The 21043-nt window shown below is 41.3% G+C and overlaps 2 protein-coding genes across 10 annotated transcripts in view; one reads left to right on the top strand and one right to left on the bottom strand.

The window, feature by feature from the left end:
• LOC117153186 (uncharacterized) overlaps window positions 1–14512 on the bottom strand; it is a 51115-nt gene extending 36603 nt beyond the window's left edge. The window contains exons 1-2 of the mRNA XM_076622531.1: window positions 14380–14512; window positions 13655–13868 (exon numbers count right to left, since the gene is read on the bottom strand). Coding sequence (XP_076478646.1) covers window positions 13655–13868; window positions 14380–14384 — 219 coding nt within the window. The 5' untranslated portion in view covers window positions 14385–14512. The remainder of the gene's footprint in view (window positions 1–13654; window positions 13869–14379) is intronic.
• Window positions 1–21043, top strand: part of tn (tripartite motif containing protein thin) — a 56278-nt gene that overhangs the window by 16289 nt on the left and 18946 nt on the right. For 7 of the 9 annotated variants that reach the window (XM_076622520.1, XM_033343886.2, XM_033343887.2 and 4 more), the window contains exons 3-6: window positions 11368–11549; window positions 12437–12670; window positions 16557–16906; window positions 20086–20361. In XM_076622520.1, coding sequence (XP_076478635.1) covers window positions 11370–11549; window positions 12437–12670; window positions 16557–16906; window positions 20086–20361 — 1040 coding nt within the window. In that variant the 5' untranslated portion in view covers window positions 11368–11369. Of the gene's footprint in view, window positions 1–7143; window positions 7821–9321; window positions 9662–11367; window positions 11550–12436; window positions 12671–16556; window positions 16907–20085; window positions 20362–21043 lie in introns of those variants that run through there. The other 2 variants (XM_076622524.1, XM_076622525.1) reach the window with 2 other exon arrangements.

Raw genomic sequence — 21043 nt, forward strand, 5'->3', positions numbered from 1 at the left:
CCGGCGATAAGAAATAGACAGACAATAAGAACAAAGAATACAGTGTTCTCGGCTTCGAGGAACGCATAAATTGTTCGATTTAAAGGTCGTTTCGCCGGGGAAACTTAGATAAATCAGACTGGTTGAATCGGAAGCACCGATGATGAAATATTACAGAAATCCAGACGCGAATTCTAATTATTCGAATTACGAGCTACCTCCTAACGAAGTCCGCCCACAGTCGGGCCCGTTGTCTTGGTCGACGTGAAATTATCTTCGTCCAAGTGCAAACAAGCTGTATCGTCCGATAGAACCGTGCGACTTTTGCTCCTATTTGCTGGCTCTGGAGAAAGAGACGAACAAACATCGTTGAACCGTTGCCAACGGAAGAACGTAGCTCTAACGCGATAAACAATGCGGCCAAAGAAGCCTTAAATCTCCTCCGTTTTGTTATTGCGACACGATCTTCGCGGTCAGAAGCGGTGCTCGCAAATCTACAACCCACGTGCACACGGCTGCGTCGTTGTAAACGCGATAGTGGTTTTTTACACGAACGTGGTTGCGGTGCCGACGATGTGCAACACGCGTGCAAGCACGATTTTCGCAGATTCGCCAAAGAATAGAGGAAAATGGGTAGGAGAAGGAGGAAAGGGAGGACAGAGGGTAGGCGAAGGGATGCAAAAAGAAACGGCGTTAGAATTTTTATATTAACGCCGTGATTTTTGCCACGCTGACGCGCAAAACGCTATGACGTGCTTTAAAATATTGCTCGACCTCTGTTATCAACCAGTCACGTAAAAAAGAAAAAAAGGGAAAAAATATATATATAACGGAGAAAGAAACGACGTGGAAAAAACGAGAGCTAGTGACTCTTATTGTAGCAACATCGAGGCCACACATTGCCACGGGATGAAGCTGAAAAAATTGCCCGACCGACACGTAAATCAACGCCGCTGCTGCTTTTCGACCATTGTTTCGCCGCGGACGCTTTTGTCAAATTTCAGTTTTTTATCGCGCGAATAACTTCGCGAGAATGTTGGAAATATTTCGAAATTATTCATACTATAGGCGACGGCTGGTATAATAAATAATGGACAGGGCAAAATATTCTATAAGAGTCATATATTCCGCGCGAGATTAAGCCAGAGATTTTTAGATCCACTGTCTTCACATGATAGCGAGTAAACACACAGAATTAAGTTACGCTCCGCTGATCTTGTTACTCGATCCTCCGACAGTTTTCTTCGTGGGTATCGCTCTCGCTCCGTTCTTTCTCAATAATTTCATTAGAAAACACGCTGCGCTTGCACACGTCGCAACCGCTAAATCACCTTCCTGGACGACAACGGGAGCAAAAGCAGCATCCGGAACAAGCATCCTTCTTCATAAACTACTCGACATATCCCTTGACAAACGTCGTTAGACTATAGTAACAGAACAACGAAAGCATAACACAGAGCTTATCCTAATAAGATAGATATTTAGACAAATATCCGATCAAGTGGAAGAGAAATTTGTAAACGAAGACCGTGTGAAATCGTACGAAAATTATTCTTAAATACGATATCCACGTTTCGATTTTTCATTATCAGAATTTTTCACCAAATTGAATGACCAAGCGATAGAAAGGGAAATCATCTGAGAATAATTTGAGAATAAGTCGTTCGCGTCTCTACGTTTCATATCCAGAATTCCTGGTCGATTCGTGCGAAAAGGAATTACCTGAAATTGTTTGAAAATTTGCGAGGTAAAGTTGTGAAGTAAACCGACTAAATTTAGACTCTTCATATCCAGAATTCTTCGTGGATTCGCGTGAAGGGAAATTATTTGAAATTGTTCGAAAATTGTTACGAAGTAAACCGATTAAATTACGACTCGCTATTTCCAGAATTTTCCACCAAATCGGCTGACTCCTATAATGAAACAGTGGCAGAAATGAGAACGATAAGAGCGTGTTCTCATTGGGACAGCGCGATGTTCTCAAATAATACGTTTCTCTGTACGATTGTTGCACAATGATAATGCGGCGCGCCGTGGGCAATTCGCCGTGGACGGATAGCGTCCAGTTTTCCCAAAGGTAAAAGGACTTCCTGCTCTTGAATGTCACGGAAAAGCTTTCTGATTCGTCGCAAAGCTGAATGGATTCGCGTGACTAAAGAAAAACAAACATTACCTAACTGGTGTTTATCTTGCTTCGGCAAAGAGACGACGCATTTATCCGTTTTCTAAACTAGCTTTTTTTATCGATCAACCGTCACGATAAAATTTCAATGTGGAATTTGACTGAAAAAATATTTTCTCCAGAGGAGAATTGGAAATCTATGAGACGCGCCTCCGAGATACGTGTATAGACTCTTGCCCTTAGGGTGAAAAAGGTAAACGTCATTATTTGAACGAAATATCTCATAAAAGGTAGCAATTGTGGAAACGAAATGGCTCGGGCGAAACTTTACAACGCAATTACGAGGCTCGGCTGTGCCATGCGAATATGAACACGCAGTTCGTGACTATCGCTCTGCCGTGTCCTCGAGCATGGTTGTTCGCAATTTTAGACACTCGGGACGTGCCTCACCGCGCTAATTCTGTGGCCGTAAAAGAAGTTGCACCGTACTTTTTAGCACGTTATCCCTCGTAACGGTATAACTTTAACGGCAGATTAGGCGAACAAAGTGAAGGAGAACGGAATCACGAAACGACTGTTTAAGACGACGTATGAAATTAGAAGAGACTACTCGAAAGGAATAAAACGTGAGCTGGCAGAACTCTAATCCTCCGAGCGAAAGCTTCGAGTTACGGTCGACCTACCGTCCAGCATTGAAAATTCTGACGCAACTGGTACATAGAAGCAGATGGGAAGAAGCTAGAATTTTATGAAATTTAAAGAAATTCACGTACTATGATCAACTATCGATCGACCTAGAATATATTAATCGGCTGCGCTCTTCGATTTTTCACGATCCAATTTTATGCACAGAGATCATCCCAAACATTTTTCTTTGTTGAAACGACACTGAGATTTAGACAACGAAAAAATTGAATCTTGTAAACTAAGCAGACATTCGACAATCTACTGTATGTAAAAACGAAATATTTAACGTTACTAAATTTTCCCATAACGTGAACGGAAACAATGATTTTTCTTGGTGTTTCACAAATTCAGCCGATAATTGATGAAAGTCACGCGCGTAGCAAGCCATTCGTCACGTGTCAACGCGTTATCGACAGAATCATGTAGGAAAGAAAGAGAGACAAAACGGGGATCAGGAAAGTTTAGGGTGACTACGAAACAGCGACCGGAACGACAAAGGGAAGGGGAGAAAAAAGTAGCGGGAAAACTAAGGAGAGCCGCGAGAATACACTGGGGAAAACATGAACAAAAAGGAGAAGTGAGGGCTAAAGCTAGTGGCGAAGGTACTTTCAGTCGGTCGACTGACAGTGGAAAAATTCATATAGATTTATCCTGGCTAGGGACTACATTGGGGCCGAGCATTTGTCAATTAGAAAAGCTAGAAAGGGTAACAAAATACGAGACGTGCAGAGAATTTTTTTTTTCCTCGGCCAAGGGAAATCGATAGAGAGAAGCTGGTTAAAACAGACGGTGGGCGAACAATGGTTCGTCGATACTGATAAATAGACATAGTTTTGTTACGTTAAATAGACTGGCTGAAGCGGGTGGTGCGGCCACTGTTTCGATTCCTCGGCGTTTCAATGGCTTTCCACTGCCGGCGTTTCGCACGCTGCGAGGAATATTTAACAATCGATAATGGATGTGTGTTATCACGACGACGAAAACGGACACTGTCTCACTGTATTTGATTCGCCCTCGTTTTGCTGAATTTGCCTGATAATTATATCTTGGCATCGTACGAGGATGGTAACAACACGCGACTACGCATAATGAGAAAGAAACGCAGTATCAACGGCAATTTATCGACGAGTTCGGTTGAGGGAACATGTTTGGTACAAACTGAAGCAAACAACCGGCAACACGAATCGACGTTTTTTCTCTTTTTTTTTTTTTTTTTTTTTTTTAGTACGACAGGAAATACGTTACACAGGAATAACACCCGCCAGTCGGATTTGTAAACGTATCGTGATACGATTAAATATAACCGTGACACCGATAAAAGGATACAATGAATTTAATACCGCGATAACCTTTTTATGCTCGATAATACATCTATCATTGCAATGTCGCGCGATAAACGCCGTCATAGACGTTCCATAAATTTTTCACTGGACCAAATGAAATTCCGACCGCGTTATGAGCAATTTTCATTTAACGATCGTGTTCATTTGCGAACACGGTGATCGTGGATACGAATTTGTTTCACCGAAACGATCAAACTCACTTATGTTTCTTTCCTTCGGTACTCCATTCTTCTTGCGAGTAACGATTATCCGTTATTTCTAAGGCTATCGGGAATAAAAGTTCGTGATATATTCTTAGAGTAAGAGTTTCACGAAGCGAAACAAGTAGAATCGAACGTTCCATTATACTTGAGTAGCGAATGAAAGAAAGATTGTTTGCGATCGTTGTATATCTCTGCGATAGGATAAGTAAAAGGAGATTTGCATGGGATGGAATTCCATCTATGAGAGTATTTAAGGTATTTTTAACTCTTCAAAGACGGAAATTGTAAAATAGAAAAGCAATCATAAAATTGAAAAGAAACGTTTCTTACTATGAAGATAATGGTTGTTAGCGTTTATACAGCGTGCCGAGACCACAATGAATTTAATTAGACAAACTCTCGGAGCATCCTTTTTCTCGTTCGTGATCTCATTCATCGTAACAAGAGTGCCACCACTAGGTAAGAAAATTCCCAGTTATCGACCTCGTACAATCTCCGACCGAGTTTTGCCGACTTAAAACAGCCACCTGGTAAATTCTCGTGTAGAAAGCTGTCTTGCCGACTAGAGAAAAGCACAGGTCGATAAGAAAAGCAGCATACTGCCGGAGCTATTCTGAGAGCTCTGCCTGAGAATACGCAGCGCTGGAGAATCGAGAACGTGCCTAACGTGGCTAACTTTAGCATGGATTTTCGTGCCGATGCTAGACGCTAATAGGAGCATAGAATCGCGATCAGCAACCCGTTCTCGCTAATGTCACTATTTCTGGACGACAACTTTTTCTGTTCTAGTCAAAACTTCGTAACAACTATCCTAACGGTAAATTTCGTTCCACTGGCAAACAACGTTATTCAACGAGGATGGAATCGTGCAGATTTTTTAACGTAAATTGTAAGACTATGCCAAGAGATTTTCGAAATAGACGTCGGATATTTATGCAAACTCGTGTTATAAATGCACAAAGTTGGAAAAGTTGCTCTTTCTCTGTTGCTTTGGAAAAAGAATTATCAACGTCTTCGACGAATGTTTGATTCTCTCCTTAGTTACGCCAGACTGATTAGGTTTAATGATGACAAACGAAAGAGGATCAGTAAAGTTAAGTTATAATAAGAAAAGGAAATGAAAGTTATGACAGCGTTGTAATATCGTTCTGCTACTTGAATCAATTGGGTAGCGGTATTAAAATGGTTTTTCCAGTTGATCGTACAAACGGATGGAAAACGAGAGTCCGTTAGGAAGGCAATTCAGTAAAATTTTCCTGGCGCAACTGTATCCGATCATCTGGATTAGCCTTTAATATTGGCCTCGGTGCTTGGCCTGCAGCCAGATTGAATATAATTGATATCGATTCACGGCTGACGTCGTGCATGCCGTTGCATCGTTTTAACTTTAATCGCAATGAACGGGTTAACTTATAATTTCTAATCAGCGTTAAACTAGTTTCGTCGCTCTTCGTCTTCTATACTTTAGAAACGAATACGACTGTTTCCAAATCCGCTGGCAACTCTGATATCCGTCATATACATATTATACAATTCTTCGATGGTAAACGTCCAAATATTTTCACGAGCCATTAAATACGAAAGGCGTCATTGACAATCACGATGATATAGAAAGTACGATTCAACGAAATAGATTTCGCGAGAATGTTCCAAAAATTGTACAACGTAGAAAATATTAATTCAATTATTTTTTGCGATGTGAATTCGTCATCTAAATTTATCGAATCGTGTTAACGCGTTAATAAATAAGTCATAGATCACGAGGCGACGAATATGCGTTTCCACACACATACATACACGGACGCTCGCGCGCAGATATATCGAATTCCTTCTAAATCGGGAACGATATAATTAAAGACGCGGAAAAATAACAATAACCAGACTGATGGTCCACTTTCACCGTTGCCTATTGATTTTCGATGCGGGTCGTGACGGGAAATTGAATAGGAATTTCCATCGATCTACAGCGAAACGACAAAATGCATATTAATGCTGGCGTTAAACAGAAGGCTTTATTAAATGGCGCTCGTTACGCCCGTCTCGTCAATCCGCAGCTACAAAACGGACAATTGCAAATTAGAAATCAAATCCGGTATTGTCGCGGGTAATCTAGAGTGAACGACATTCAACAAGGGAATTCTGGTCTACCGTTGACAACGGCTACTATCGGCCAATTTAATAACAACTGATGAACCAAAGTGAAACCATTCCTTTCCAACGTATAGGAAACGTTCCGTTGCCATCGAAACTTTACTGGATCGTTAAAATTTCACGTTTCGTTTAATATTAAAATTTTCACGTTGATGTTTCCGACACGAGGATAAAAAGATAGATACTTTGAAAAATTACGAATTCAGAGTTTACGTTAAATTTACACCGATGGATTAACACGTACGATACGATCGAAACTTTGCTACGTATATTTAAGATTCTTCGCTTTATTTCAAATCGAGATGTTCGATGCGAAGATGAAAAGAAATATCTCTTCTAAAACGACGATTCGAAAGACGCGTTAGATTTACGTCAAGACAATGTAACAGCGACGATATCGCCGAAACGCTATACTACATTCTTCAGATCCCACACTAACTCGAAACACCGAGCTTTTAAGAATAAAGATGAAAAGGCAGATATTTTCTAAACCAACGATTCCAAAAGACACGTTATATTTACATCAAGGTCTCTTTTGTCTCTTCTCGCTCGATCGTTCACGCAACCAAGTATTCTCCCTCTACTCTCTGTCTCACGATCGAAACCAAATTTTCGTCTCTCTCTGTCTCGAGTGGCCAGTCTCGTTCAGAAGAGAAAAGCTTGTGTAGCACGCGCGAGTCCATCGACGAAACACGCACGCGTGCGTGAATTCTCAAAGTCCCGGTGTGTTTCTTGCGTGGATCTCTCGTCGAAAACATACCGCCGGAAATCGAAGGTCTCCGTCTAAGTATAGCACCCGCTTCGCTAGCGTAAGTCTGGCCACTGACGTCGAAAAGTGTCAGTATACCCTGGACCAACCGATTCCAGCAACGCGCTGATCCCTGTGTGTCTCAGTATCTCGTGAAAACCGACAGTGCAACTATATAAGTTTCGTTTTACCAAGTTCTCGTCTTTTCGAGGATCACGCGATTCTTCTGCACAGCAACGAAAACACTGGAAGCGTTCATGAATGGATCGATAAGAACGTCATTGGCAGTGTGTCGCGTGTGAATACAGCATTTTGTGCACGTTTTTAAACTTCCTTCGTTCCAAGGAGAAAAGTCTCCGGCAAAGTTTCCTTCCACGAGCAACGAAGTTTCGTCGATAACAGTTGCCCGTTTTTTTTTCTTCTTCTTCTTTCTTACCACCGTTCTCTTTCTTATCCCTTTATTTTCCCTGCTTTTTTCTTCCTCCTTGTTTTTCGCTCGAAGGAAAGAAACGGACTCGGATTTGTTTTATGCCGACGCTTTGAAGTTCCGTAGAAAGAGGGAGAGAGTTGAACGTATAATTCTCTGGGTACGTATGCAAACTCCACGAATATGAAATAAACCGAATTCTCTGCCCTGCTGGTAGGTGTTCTCTGTCTTTGCTTGTTACAAAGAGACGCTTCCGATGCGATACGACTCGCTCCGCTAGAACGACGATAATTTTCAGAAAATTTGACGCGCGGTTTTGTTGAATGCAGATCGGAATCCAGGACGACTAACGAGACAGAGCAAATTCAATGTTCCTGAGCGCAAATACTTTTCTAACGTAGGATAGCGCGCTCTCGACGTCTTCCTTACAATCGTTTCGCATCGTCATTGTTATCGCTTCGTCGCACTGCTCGCTAATTTATAGTTTACAACGCTGCTACATTTAATTAGGCATTCCTTCGCTTCGATCGACGAATATTCTCTAGAATTTCGAAGGAATCTCGTACAGTCTCGCTTGACAAATATATATATATAGTAGAGTTGAAGGAATCGTGAAAATAAATGAATAGAAATATCGCGTTTCACGCGCTGCATGCGCCGCGCCAAACAAACCAGGTATTTAAATATCAAGTAAACGAGAATTTGGATCGTGTGGGCTGTTCAAAATACGCCCACAATATTCGGTGGAAATTTCAAGCAGACAAAGGAAAGAGCTGAATCAGCGACACGATTCGACCGCACTTGGCGCGAAAATATAATAATAACGCGCCACGTGCATCTGTGCGCGTCTTTTGACGCGTCATCAACGGTTAATCGGAAGAACTTGCTGGACTTTGCGCTTCTTACATTCTAAAAAAGAATTTTCCTGACCTTCCGAGTATACGCTACACCTCGTACAATTCTCCTTGTTGGCGAGAACTTTTCATCCTCCAACATGCATACGTAAATCCATTCACTCTTTGTCTCGTTCTCGGAACGTTTCTATTTTCCACCGAATTTTCCCGTGAGCAAGAGCAGCTCGGTCCTTGCGCTTTGTTGCCTGCTGAACAAACACGATCGCCAAAAATACCATACACTTTGGATCTCAAGCAACCGAAGAAACAAATTTACGGAAACAACGAGGTCGAACGGAACTCGGTCGAAGAGAACTCGGTCGGACGACAGGTCTGACTATGCAGAGGACAGATCTACTGAAATAATCTCTTATTCGTGTCGGCGAGCGCAAGAAGATAATCGTGCAAAGGAGGCGAACATCGTGACAAGACTGGTGTCAAAATAAACGCAGATCCACGGAAGCCGGTTAAGTCAGCAGCTAGCTTCCGGCTAGGTGTCAGGATTAACATTCTGCTTGCCGCTGGCCCCCGCCATCCAGAAAGTTGCTAATACAATAGCATCTAGCCGCCTGTTGCACCCTAGAATTCGCTTTAAGATCAACAAGTGGTTCGTCTAAGAGTAACAATGCTTTCTAATGTGGCCGCTTGTTTCCAGTGCGGTGACTTCTGCGAGAAGCTGATTGGTCGTTGGCGCGGCCTTCGACGTCGCCTCTACGTATTCCGAATGTTGCGAAAGCCAAAATGAATTTGGCTCCGATCGTCGGCTGCGTGCGTGTCTGAGAGAACTACTTTGAAATAATCCCTGATACTTCGCTGTGGCTGTACGCGCGTGTAGCCGGATTTTAAATTTAACCCACCCGCGTTTCATCGATGTCGTTCGGGAGTCGATTGGAAGACGAGCCAGAATCTACCGAGGAAATTATCGCCAGCTTTCACAGCCACGATCGCTTCGAAATAAAATTCCATATAATAACGATTCGCGTTATCATCGCTAATTACTTTTCATCACTTTTACGACGAGAGTGTCGATAAAATACAGCTTGGATTACTTTTGTCGCAAGATTCAATAACTACGGCTACTTGAAAAATAAAAAGGTACAAACCATAGGTAAGTAGACCGTAGGTATTTATGTACATTCATATTTACATGAGAACAGGTGGAAACACGGAACCTAGGTAGGAGAGTTTATTTTGTCAAATATTATAATGAAACTACTTCATTTTGAATATTCTTTACATTTCTTAATATTCCGTATATTCTGTATATATTTCGTATCTCGATACCACGTAAATGCATGAAAATCCACAGTCTAGAAACGAATAAAGATTATTTTATATATTTACAAATGGATACGCGCTCCTAGTTAAAACTCGATTTTGTAAAACTCGGTTATCGGGAGATAACCATAGAAGAAATCACATACGAAAAACGGCGATAGATGACAACTGTTTGATCTCGACCTTTGAGTGATTCTAAACGAGGATAACGGAGAACGATATTAGAACGTCGCGACGAATGTCACGAATGAGAATAGACGGATATTAATAAGCTGATGATATTGAAAAATCTGTAGGCCAGGCGTTATTTTACTTGGCTCGAGACACGATTGCATCTGATCAACGTTGAAAGCGAATGAAAACGTGGTGGCAATCTAAAGTTTCATACGTTGTACCAATCAAAGTGGAGTACTTTCGATGATTTGGTGGCTACTTTCGAAACTGTGCCGCGATCACCGCCATAAATCGAGCGGTGAATTTTGAACCGGACCGATGAACGAGAATACGAAACGGTCGCTGCCAAGCCACTCGGCTAATTACAAGACCGAGTCGTCGTTCAGGCCAATTTGCAGCGCACGAAGTTCACAGGGACACCCTCTCGGTTTACCCATCTCTCGGGCAACAACTTCTCGTCGATGATACACCGGGTCTCGAAATAGAAGAGCAATGACTCCTCGAAAAGAACTTGACATTGTCTTGTTGGCCACCGGTGCGTCGGTGTGTCACGCAGAATTAAGGAAAGCGCGTTCGTTAAAAGAGATTAAAAGAAAGAGGATTAAGGAAAGAGAGATAGAGAGAGGGAATTAGGATTTTCCTCGTAATCCGACTATTCGTTGAATCGCGAAAGGAAAATATTCCTTGGAGAACATAACGTTTCTTAGCAAACAGACAGGATAAATAACGACTTGGCACAATAGAAATCTCGAATTGCAACAGACTACGAATTACACGTTCGAACTATTTATTAGTTGTGACGACGATCACTTTGTATTTCAGGGAGTGGCGTAAGATTTGCGAATGTTTTACCGGAAATTGGTTAAACCTGTGACGCGGCCCGACTAAAAACATTTTCTTTTAATATAACGAGATCTCCCTTGTTTCACCGAGTTACAAACGCTACGTCTTTTGTATATATTTAACAAATTGGCTACCGGAGTGACGCTTTAAGATTAATTTCAACTTGATTCTACTAATCTGATCAAAAAAATATTTCCTACAAAAGTCGATCTCCACGTAGCTGGGGATAAATTGCAAAAATGCAAAATATCTAGGAAACTTGTTATTCGGTAAAAGATCAAGGTAACCGTGATACTTTAAATTATACGTAATTCTTTTTATTGAATTTGGCATCGAAACGAATTCAACGTTTCTCGAATAACTTGTTAAATCGTTTAAATAATCATCTATTATTAAAATGCAAAATTAAAGAAACAAAATATAATCTTCAATAAACGTTTTGATAAAATTCCCTGCGACAGCCAAACGGATTTGAATAAAAAGCAGAAGAAATAACAAGTGTTTTCTCGTATTTCGCAGGCATGGAGCAGTTCGAGCAACTGCTAACGTGCGCGATATGTCTGGACCGGTACAGGAACCCGAAGCTTTTGCCATGCCAGCACAGCTTCTGCATGGAACCGTGCATGGATGGCCTCGTTGACTACGTGCGTCGACAAGTGAAATGTCCAGAATGTCGAGCGGAACATCGTATACCCTACCAGGTGAGCGATCAATTCTCCAAAGATTTAACAAACAAAGTTAAAACTACGCGCCAATGTTGAGACTATTAACTTTCGAGACTTTCCTGCTCCTTAAAAAGTTATTACTTCTTTAACCACGTTTTCGCGACCGACGTTGTCGACAGACCGCGGCTTCTATAGTTCTCGCGCAAGTTCGCGAGAACAAAAGCAATTATAAGAGGTTACATCTTGGTCTCCTGCTCGTCCTAAACTCGAGAAAGCGAGAGAAAAACGGATATCGATTTCGCGAATTAGGATTCGTTTGCTTCGTTCTCTGAAACTGGCGGTTTGACGTCAGCAGTGAATCAAAAAAGAAACACAGAAGTAAGCTGGTCGGGACAAAGCAAGACTTTCGCGAAACACAGATGTACACGCGCAAAATTAAATATACCAGCGTACGAGGTTTTTGCTTTAACAATGTATAATGTGTGGCCTCATCTTTATTCAACGAAGCCACCGCGACGGCGTATCCCTCGCAAAATTGGATAAAGTTTCGCGTTTCATCTAACGCGTCTCGCCAACCATTTGTCTCAGTTTCTTCCCACCCTAAAGGTGGTAACCGACCGTTCGGCGTCAAACGTAACACAATTGTCCTTAATTAAAAGCGACGATGCGAGCGAACACGAACGACAAACGGGAATAAATGGGAACAGGAGAGAAAAAGAAAGAGAAAAAAAGAAGGGCAGAACGAAGGAATCCGGTCTAGAAACAGTTCTCGTATGAAATTCAATTTCAGGTAAAAGCCGTACTCCGAGATCAAAGTTATCCTTCTGTTTGGAATTTCTTTCGTTTCATTTCGAAGGAGAATCATGGTTATTCCATTAAGGGAGACCGCAGCGCGGTTTTAACTTGTCTCGTATTGTCGCCAGGGTGTACAGGCCTTCCCGACCAACGTGACCCTGCAAAGATTCTTGGAATTGCACATCGAGATCACTGGGGAGCTACCAGACCCGACCAGCGGTCAAACAATGGAACGTTGCGGCGTTTGTTCGGAGAAGAGCTACTGCTCCCTCTGCGTCCACTGTGAGAAAAAGTGCTGCCCTGAATGCAAGGACGCTCACATGGACATCCTCAGGCGTGAAATCACGCGCATCAATTCCCAGGTAAGCCGTAAGGGCCACGTGCTCACGTGGAAATTCTTTTAAGAATACGTCGCGCTACCACGGACCTTTCGCCGTAAAAAGAATCGCGTTACTTGCCTGTTTACTCCGTGGAAATCTATTTTTGGCCAAGATATTAACCTTACGGAGGACTGACGAGCAGACTGCCTCTACTTGGGTGCAAAAAAAAGATCTCGTCGTAGAAACATCGACTCGCTAAGGCGAGAAAACCGATTTCACGCTCGGACACCATCCATCCCTTTATCTTCGCCCTTCGATTTCTACTAATTTGCTGATTCCGCTTCCCTGGCGATTAAAAACTCCCGGACATCAATGGAGATCGGAATGCAATAATCTGTTTGATGTTGATGAAGATTCAAAATAGATCGTACAGAGTAGATTCGCGATCGATTTCTGCTTCTCTTTCCTTCGCCTTTAGCCATTGTTTCCTTATCTTTGTCCTTCTATCTATTCTTGCCTCCTTTTATCCTTTCCCTCGTTCTCTTCTTCCTCCTTTCTTAATATTTTATCTCTCCCACTCACCTCGTCCTTCCTTGCGTTCCCCACGTTCCCCTGTTTCTGTCGTTTCTTCCCTTCCTGCCCTATTTTCTTTTCTCTCTCTTTTCACATTCTATTCACATTCACAGCCGAAATTCGGAAATTCAGGATCACCCCAGCCGATCAAACATCCACTCGGCATACGCGATTCGATTTTACCTAGTCGTTGGAAAAACGTGCCGAGTCATACGTTTTTCACCGCGTGACTTTCAGTCGCTTTTATATCGGTTAACGACGCGCACTGATTTCACCGGCGATTCCCATTTCCACCTGTTTCCTCTCCCATCTCAGCGAATTCGCAAAATTCCGTACGATAAATTGTTAGAAAAAGAATAGAGAGAGAGGGGCAACGAATGGAATTTGTAAGTTACAACAGCTAAGTGAAATCATCGTAATTATACGTATGAAATGGACGCGTTAACAACGTACCTGAGTGGGTGGTAACACGTTTTCCACGAATTCGCCGGCAACATTGCCCGGGGGATAATAAATGCAAACGAAGTAAAATTTGCCGCTGTCATCGTTGGCCAATCCGAGACCTATCGATTCCGTATTCTTCCAAATTAGTTGAGTGAAATGACGCACAGATTGCAAATCTTTTACATCGCACACACCATATTTGAAATAGTTACCCTCTGCGTACCTAAGGACCAATTAAAAATCCACTCGATTACTCGCTATTTCTTTCAAATGTGAATTCAATTGCCATAACGAATGTACGTTAATAGAAATTCAAGAAAATTAAACCTCGCGAAATTTTCGGCTCGAATGTAAAATTTCTATTTAACGTGCATAAACGTTCGTTAAATTATATTTTGAAAAATGATACGAAATTTTAATGGAATTTTTAGTTCAAGTTGTATTTTACATTTAAATTTAATCTATTAACTGGGTTGTCCCTTGAAAAACTCTAGAATCACGGAATTAAAAGTTATACATATTTATGATCTCTGGGAAATATGTATTTCTGCTAAATATCTTATTCGGATTGTTTTCGAATCTCACTAATATAATCATGAGCCTCGTTTTAAGAACTTTTCTATAATACACGTAAAATATCCGCAAAAAGTTTCTAAAAATGTTCGAACATCTTCGCGATACACCGTAAACTGATTGAATTATATAAGTTAAAATAGCAACTTTAAAATACCAACCACATTTCCAGCGGATCTTTCGGTTTAATCTCATAAGGGAAGTCCCTCCAGAAACTTCGGTATATGTTTTCGCCATAATCAGGATCCGATCTATACTCGAGAACGTCTTTTTTCGCTATTGTGTCCGCCCATTCCTGCGCCCGCTCGTTCAACTTGAAAAGCATTTTCATTTCGTAAACGTAAAATCTCGCTGCAATGCCTTAAATTCTATTCTTGCCGTCTTAAATTTCAACGTCATGGAAATTGACTAAGGATCGCGATGTTATCGCGTTAATAAAAATGTACAGCGGCAGTTCTTTGAGAAACGGCCGCGTTCAATATTTCATAGAACCTTGTAAACGAGCGCGCCGCGTGAAGAATATTTCCGGATGAAATAAGAGCAGATCCTTGTATACCTTATCATCGATTTCTAATGGAGAGGAACCGTGATTGGCGCGATATTCATTATGCAGCGTCAGGAAATCTGCCACGAAATTCAACGGGAAATTCCTGAAACAGAAAAAAAAAAACTAGGTTACTCCCTGTCCACGAGACACGACGTAACAAGCGTTTCAATCCGTTGCTTACTCCATTTTTAATTTAAACGCTTTCAATAGTCGGAGACATGTTGATTGATGTTTGCAAGCGGATATTTGAAAATATGGCAGGTGTGCTTGAAGGCATATCTTGTAGGTTTCAAGGATTTTTAGAAAGAATTACACGGCTACATGTTTCAAATCGACGATGACTTAGGTTATACGAGTCATGATGGATGAACAATCGCGAAGCAAATTCTCGCGCTCGTACATATTCGTTCGTAAATATCGGGGCGAATTTTAAATACAAACAACAATGTTCGAAACAAGAATAAACTGATTTCACTATTTGCAAGATTACGTTTACGAGGTTATTCGAGGTCTCGGATCAGATAACGATTTTTAAAGATTTTAATGATAATTTTTGATGTTCCAGTAACCTTTCGTGTTTACTTAATTCCCCATAAATATTCCATCAGCCGGAGTGTGCGTTCATGACACAACAAATTTAAACATTAAACATTGTTCGCGTAACAATAGTCGTTTCGACGAGGAGCACCGAAATCCTCCCCGACTTCTCGAACAACCCAGTGAAATCGCGGTTTCGGGGTGATTATGTCGAGTGAGGTGGTTTTGAAATTTTAGATAGACCCGGAAATATTGAAATGGAGTTGCGTACCAAGCAACTAGATTCGATCGGGATGAATACCGCGAATTCAGGTCAACATAACCGCGTACGTACAAATACGTGCTATGTATGTGCAATGCAAAAATAACCGGCCGGTATATTTACCCGCTCCTAATGTATTCAAAACAAACGCACTCTCCTCTGCGATGCGAATTCAGCGTCTAAGGGGAACGTGAGACAGAACGCACCCCATGTGACGGTCAGTGGAAAATCACGACAGTGAGAAATGGAGATGATTTCCATTGGACATCTTCGCCATAGAGTTAGCTTCTCAAAAATCACCATATATATAATATATATGTATCATAATATAATATTTCAAATATTCCAAATATACGAATATCTCGATATTTCGTGATAAAGAGACGCAAGTTTCAAAATATTCCAAAATCGAGTCAAAAAGGAATAATTTTTCAAAGAAGCTAAACGTATGTGTCTAATATCTCCAGCGTTTAATAACGCAAATATCATAAATATTGAAATCTATAGTGCTAGAAATATTTTACCTGTTCGTTACGAGCGTCGATCGTACTCGATACACGCATCCGCACGACCGAGCAACAACTAAAATCAACAATACGCTACGCAATCGCTGTGACTCGAGGCTGTCAATACGCTACGCGACGGTTGAACTTCGTATCGAGAAGGTTACCATTCCAAATATTTCAAACACTTTAATTACCCAAATCTACAGCGTGTCGAATATATAATATTCCAACTAATATAAAGTTCCAATTAATATACATAGTATTCCAAATATCTTAAATAGTCGGATCTATAATATTGGAAATAATATAATATCCACTAAATAATATAAGCACAAATACTCGCATTTTAAACACAGCTCCATCGTAAACAGGGCTTTTCGAATATCCGAAAATCTCTGGAGAAGGAAATAATTTCTAGAAATTGAGAGCGCAAGATTTTGTCTTTTTTCGACGATTCCATCGATTCGATAAAAATTCTGTTTACAGATACGCAGGGGGCTGCACAGGTTGCAGGACGCGCTGGCTTTGGTAGAGAAAAACACATTGGGACTACAAACAAACTGTGCCTCGGTCGCGGAAGAGGTGGACGAGATTTATCGGAGGCTGAGCAAGGCTTTGAAAGACCGCACGGAACATCTGCGTAACGAGGTCGATCGATACCTGGGCACAGAGCTCAGAGGCTTGATTCAGCTCAAAGAGAATCTGGAATTGGAAATCGCGAATATCCAGAGCAACTGCGATTTGGCGGAGGCTCACATCAATGAAAACGTGCCATGGGACGATTCCGAACTCCTCGATACAAAAGAGCTTTTCCTGCGTACGGTGGAATTCATCAGGTTCGTCTCATCGCCTTTAATCTAATTTCCTTTCTTCTCTTTTTCCTTCTCTTTTGCCACAGACCTCTCTCGAGACCCATACAATTAGAAAATATCGTAGAATCAGCCACTAGTTTCCTGCCTGCTAATATCGATCTTCATATTTTCTTGCGGAAATTTCGATTCCTTTGGCCTCCTCCCTAAACCGAAGATATTTAATCTCCCGTATTTCCTTAACGAGCCACCCTTGAACCAGATGGAAGCCCTTATGGCTTGTATTACGAAAAGGAAATTCCTCGCAATGTCTGTTTAGTTGTAAAAGCATGCGCCGGATTTATGGAACACGTAGTACGCCTCACGGAAATTCAGATTAAAATTCGTTGAATCAAAGAAGCGGAGTTTCCTTTAAGGGTACTCGCAACCAACGGGACTGGAATGCAATATAATTAAGTACAGAGAACTAACGAAACACGAATTTAGTTCGAATCGCGTCACGGTTGCGTTTTAATTGTATTTCATCGGTGTAGAAGTGACACGATGGAAGTGACATTAAAGGGAATCGAACGACGGGAGTATTTTGGATTTTACAGGACCAGGATCTTTGGAATTCGTTTCCTATCGTTTATAAGCGTCGTTAGAATCTAGAAACGACCTGGATCCCATGAAAATTCATTGTGGACTCTGCGGAGAATAACGATCCCCTTGAAATATAAAGTACCTTAAATTTGATCCACGAAAAGGCAATCTGCTAGACGCGTATTTCGTTTTTCGTGCTTTATCGAGCGTCAAGTTTATCGTCAAACCAGGCCACGATCCCTTAAATTACGACTACCACGTTTCTCGTTTTCTTCCATCGCGAAAAGTTCGCGCTGTATCATTTCGCTCAACGTTCAATTAAGAAGCAACAAATTTTACGCCGAGCCGTGCGTTTTGTAGATAAGCGGTACGTTTGACGCACGATGCCTGCAGCCACGTACACGCGTTCCTCTGCCATAAATTTTCACGAAATAAAACCCATGGTTACATACGCGGTCCGTGAAACATAATTCAGACAATGAAATGATAAATCATCCTTTTTTTCTTTTTTTTTTTTTTATCTGCGTTCCCACCTCTTAATTTTTCTTCATTCAGTGTTTAATCTGCAGCGCGCGTGTTTGACATTTTCACGCGATATACGGCAATTTTTTAACTCGCCAGCTGCGAGATCGTGAATGGCCAAGTATTTATTAGTTTGCCGGTGGATGTAGCGAGTAGAGGAAGCTAACGTAGAGAATATGAAGTGAAATGCAACGTAGAAAGTAGCTGAACTCTTTGAAGACTCTATACATTAAAAATAACCTTTTAACGTTTCACTGCGTAACAAAATTCGTTCCATTTGAAGATTACAGGGGGAAATATGAAAATATCACGAGCAAAAGGATACACGTATTTCAATATGACGTAGTCAAAAAGAGGAACCATTTGCATTCGATTCAAACGTATTGTCGTCTAGCAGTAGATGACAAACGTGTCAAGTTTCGTGAAAAAAAGAAATAACGGCACGCCTAATATCTAAAATATGAAATCGATATTTTCGACGTAAATATATTTCAAGAGAACTCGACAACAACATTTGGTAAAAAAAAGCGCGTTCGCGTACGAAGAACGAAAAATGTGATTCAGATATTTCCTTGCGTGATCCGCGTTTTTAACGTGTTCGTTTCTACAAGACAATTTACAAATTTACTGTAAACAATGAAATATCACGACGCGAATCACCGATAGAACGTAATTAATCATCCAATTTAATCAACTGGTTTCTTTCGAGAGTATTATTCTCCAAGGAGAATATTCCTGCACTAGTCAGACACCGCGGTCGAAAAATAATGAAAGTTGCGTTGCAATTTTATGGAAAGCACGTGGCACGTTTGTACGCCTCCTTTTTTTCCAAATTGCTTCTCCGATATTCCATGAAACTTTTTCCACGGCGAAACATGGACATGCACCTGAAACAAGATGCACAACGGCTCCAGATAACTTTTACACTCGATCTTCCGCGGCGCATAATGTAAATGGAACCTTTCATCTTCCGAACTTGTCGAAATTCTGCTTACCCTTCCACTTCGTACGCGACACGGCAGCATACTAACCACCTTTTAGTTTCAAACAGTGTTCCCTGTTTTCGCCCGTTGCGGTTATTATTCTCGCGGAGAAAAGATTACCGAATAGGAGGGACGAGAGACGCGCGTAAGAAACTCCGCGAAATATTTAAAAGCTCTCCTTGATACCGTGATAAGTATGAGCCGAACAAGGGCACAAACAAGAGATCAGCTTTTTCGTATAAAATGCAAAGGCTGGGAAAGTTCGAGACACTCTCAGAACTTTAACACTTTTCGTTAATTCTGTTAACTTCTCAGGTAACGAAATAGTTGAACAAACAAGTTTATTTATAGCGAAAAGATGGCGTAAATAATTACTTTCTAACTTAATAATTAATTTAACCGTGTTATAGTCTTCGGATTTCTCTGTTCCAATTTTATTCTTGCCTTTAATAATATAAGAAAAGAAGAAGCATAGAATTGAAAGGAGAAATCGTGCGCGTCGAGGGTAGTCTTCTCGTATTTTCCCGGAATATCGGAAATTTATTGAAAACGGAAAGTCAGAAAACGGATTGCGATGGAAAATACTTGGAATAAACGCAGCAGAATTAAACTAAATTCGTATTTCATTAATTTTCTAAATTTAACCACGATGCTACGATAAACCTATTTCGAAAGGAGTCGGATTTATCGTTCTAATTAAAACGTGTCAAGGGACGTAGAAAATATTTCAAAAACGCAAAGGAGTTAAGCTAAATTTATGTTTTATCATTTCTCCAAATTTAACCATATTATCAACTTCCTCGAAAGGGATAAGAGATTTGAAAATACAAAAGCCACTCCCTAAAACGTACTATGTCCCTGAGATATAAAAATCCTATTTGTCTTTCCCCAGGAACAAATATTCAACTTCCGCGAGAATTAACTAACCGTCTAACAAAAATTTGCTTGGCAGCGGATCGGTGCTCACGCCAAGTCGAAAAGAATTCCTGAAAGTTGCCCTCGTTAAACGAAACTTTTTACTAAATCCCGGGAACCTGTAGCTGACTCGTAATAATGTAACTCGGCAAGAAAGGCAAAAATTTCGTTACAGCCCGGACTAATTTACGATCCTGGTTGCAGGAACTTCGAGTACGAAGCCGGGGATTACAGTCGGCGAGTGCGTTTTGTAATGGCGCACGATCCGAACCAACTGGTCCTCCATGTAGCCGGTTACGGCGAACTGAATATCAAGCCAGAAACCGGAAGCGGAGGATTGCTGGGTAGCTCGAGCAGTCTAGCACCTCCCGGAGGATCACCGGGTCTCATGAGAAGCAAAAGCGACCATCGTCTGGCTTCGCAATACCGGCAGCAAGAGGAAGAGCGACTGGCGAGAAATCGATACGTGCCCGAATACGAGTAATTATCCCTTCTACTTTTTCCTCCAACGTTTATTTATCGTTCGTTCGTCTTTCCGTGGCAAAAAATTCGACTATCTGCTAACTAATAGGCCGGCCGTAAAACGGTTCACCTTCTTTGCATAATGGCGTTCGATTTTTCTAAATAGAGAACCATACACCGGCGAGAAAAGTGATGCTTTTTTCGCCGGCGTATCTCTTATCCTTATTCTTCTTTTTCCTGTCAAGATGCTCGGGCTAGAAAAAAAAACATAGAAGAAATAAACCGAGGGAGATAGATAGAATTTGTGCGAATATTCTTAGAGATCAAGGGGAAATGTATTGCGCAGGTTATGGTTGCTTCGCGCGTTAGAATACGAGTCGGGTCTACTGTTTATAAAGTAGTTGGCGATACGTTTTGCAACCGAAGTGGTAACGTTTATCTCGTCAAGACAGGGGAAACTTGACTCGGGAATGCGTGGCAAATGATTTTACAACGATCTTCGAGTGTTTCGAAGGGAACAATGCGGCACACTGTGCAGCAAAGAAGTATCTTTGAATGGAGAAACTGTGTCTGCCAGTCCGACGAAAGGACGTATCTTTCCGAGAAAATGACGACGGCAAGAGAAAAAGAGACATTTCGTTGGTAACTAGCTGACCGGTAAAAACGTGTTTGACCGTGGACGCAGATTACTTTGGAGTAT

This window comes from Bombus vancouverensis, chromosome 11, assembly GCF_051014615.1.
Source record: "Bombus vancouverensis nearcticus chromosome 11, iyBomVanc1_principal, whole genome shotgun sequence".
In the NCBI taxonomy this organism is placed as follows: domain Eukaryota; kingdom Metazoa; phylum Arthropoda; class Insecta; order Hymenoptera; family Apidae; genus Bombus; species Bombus vancouverensis.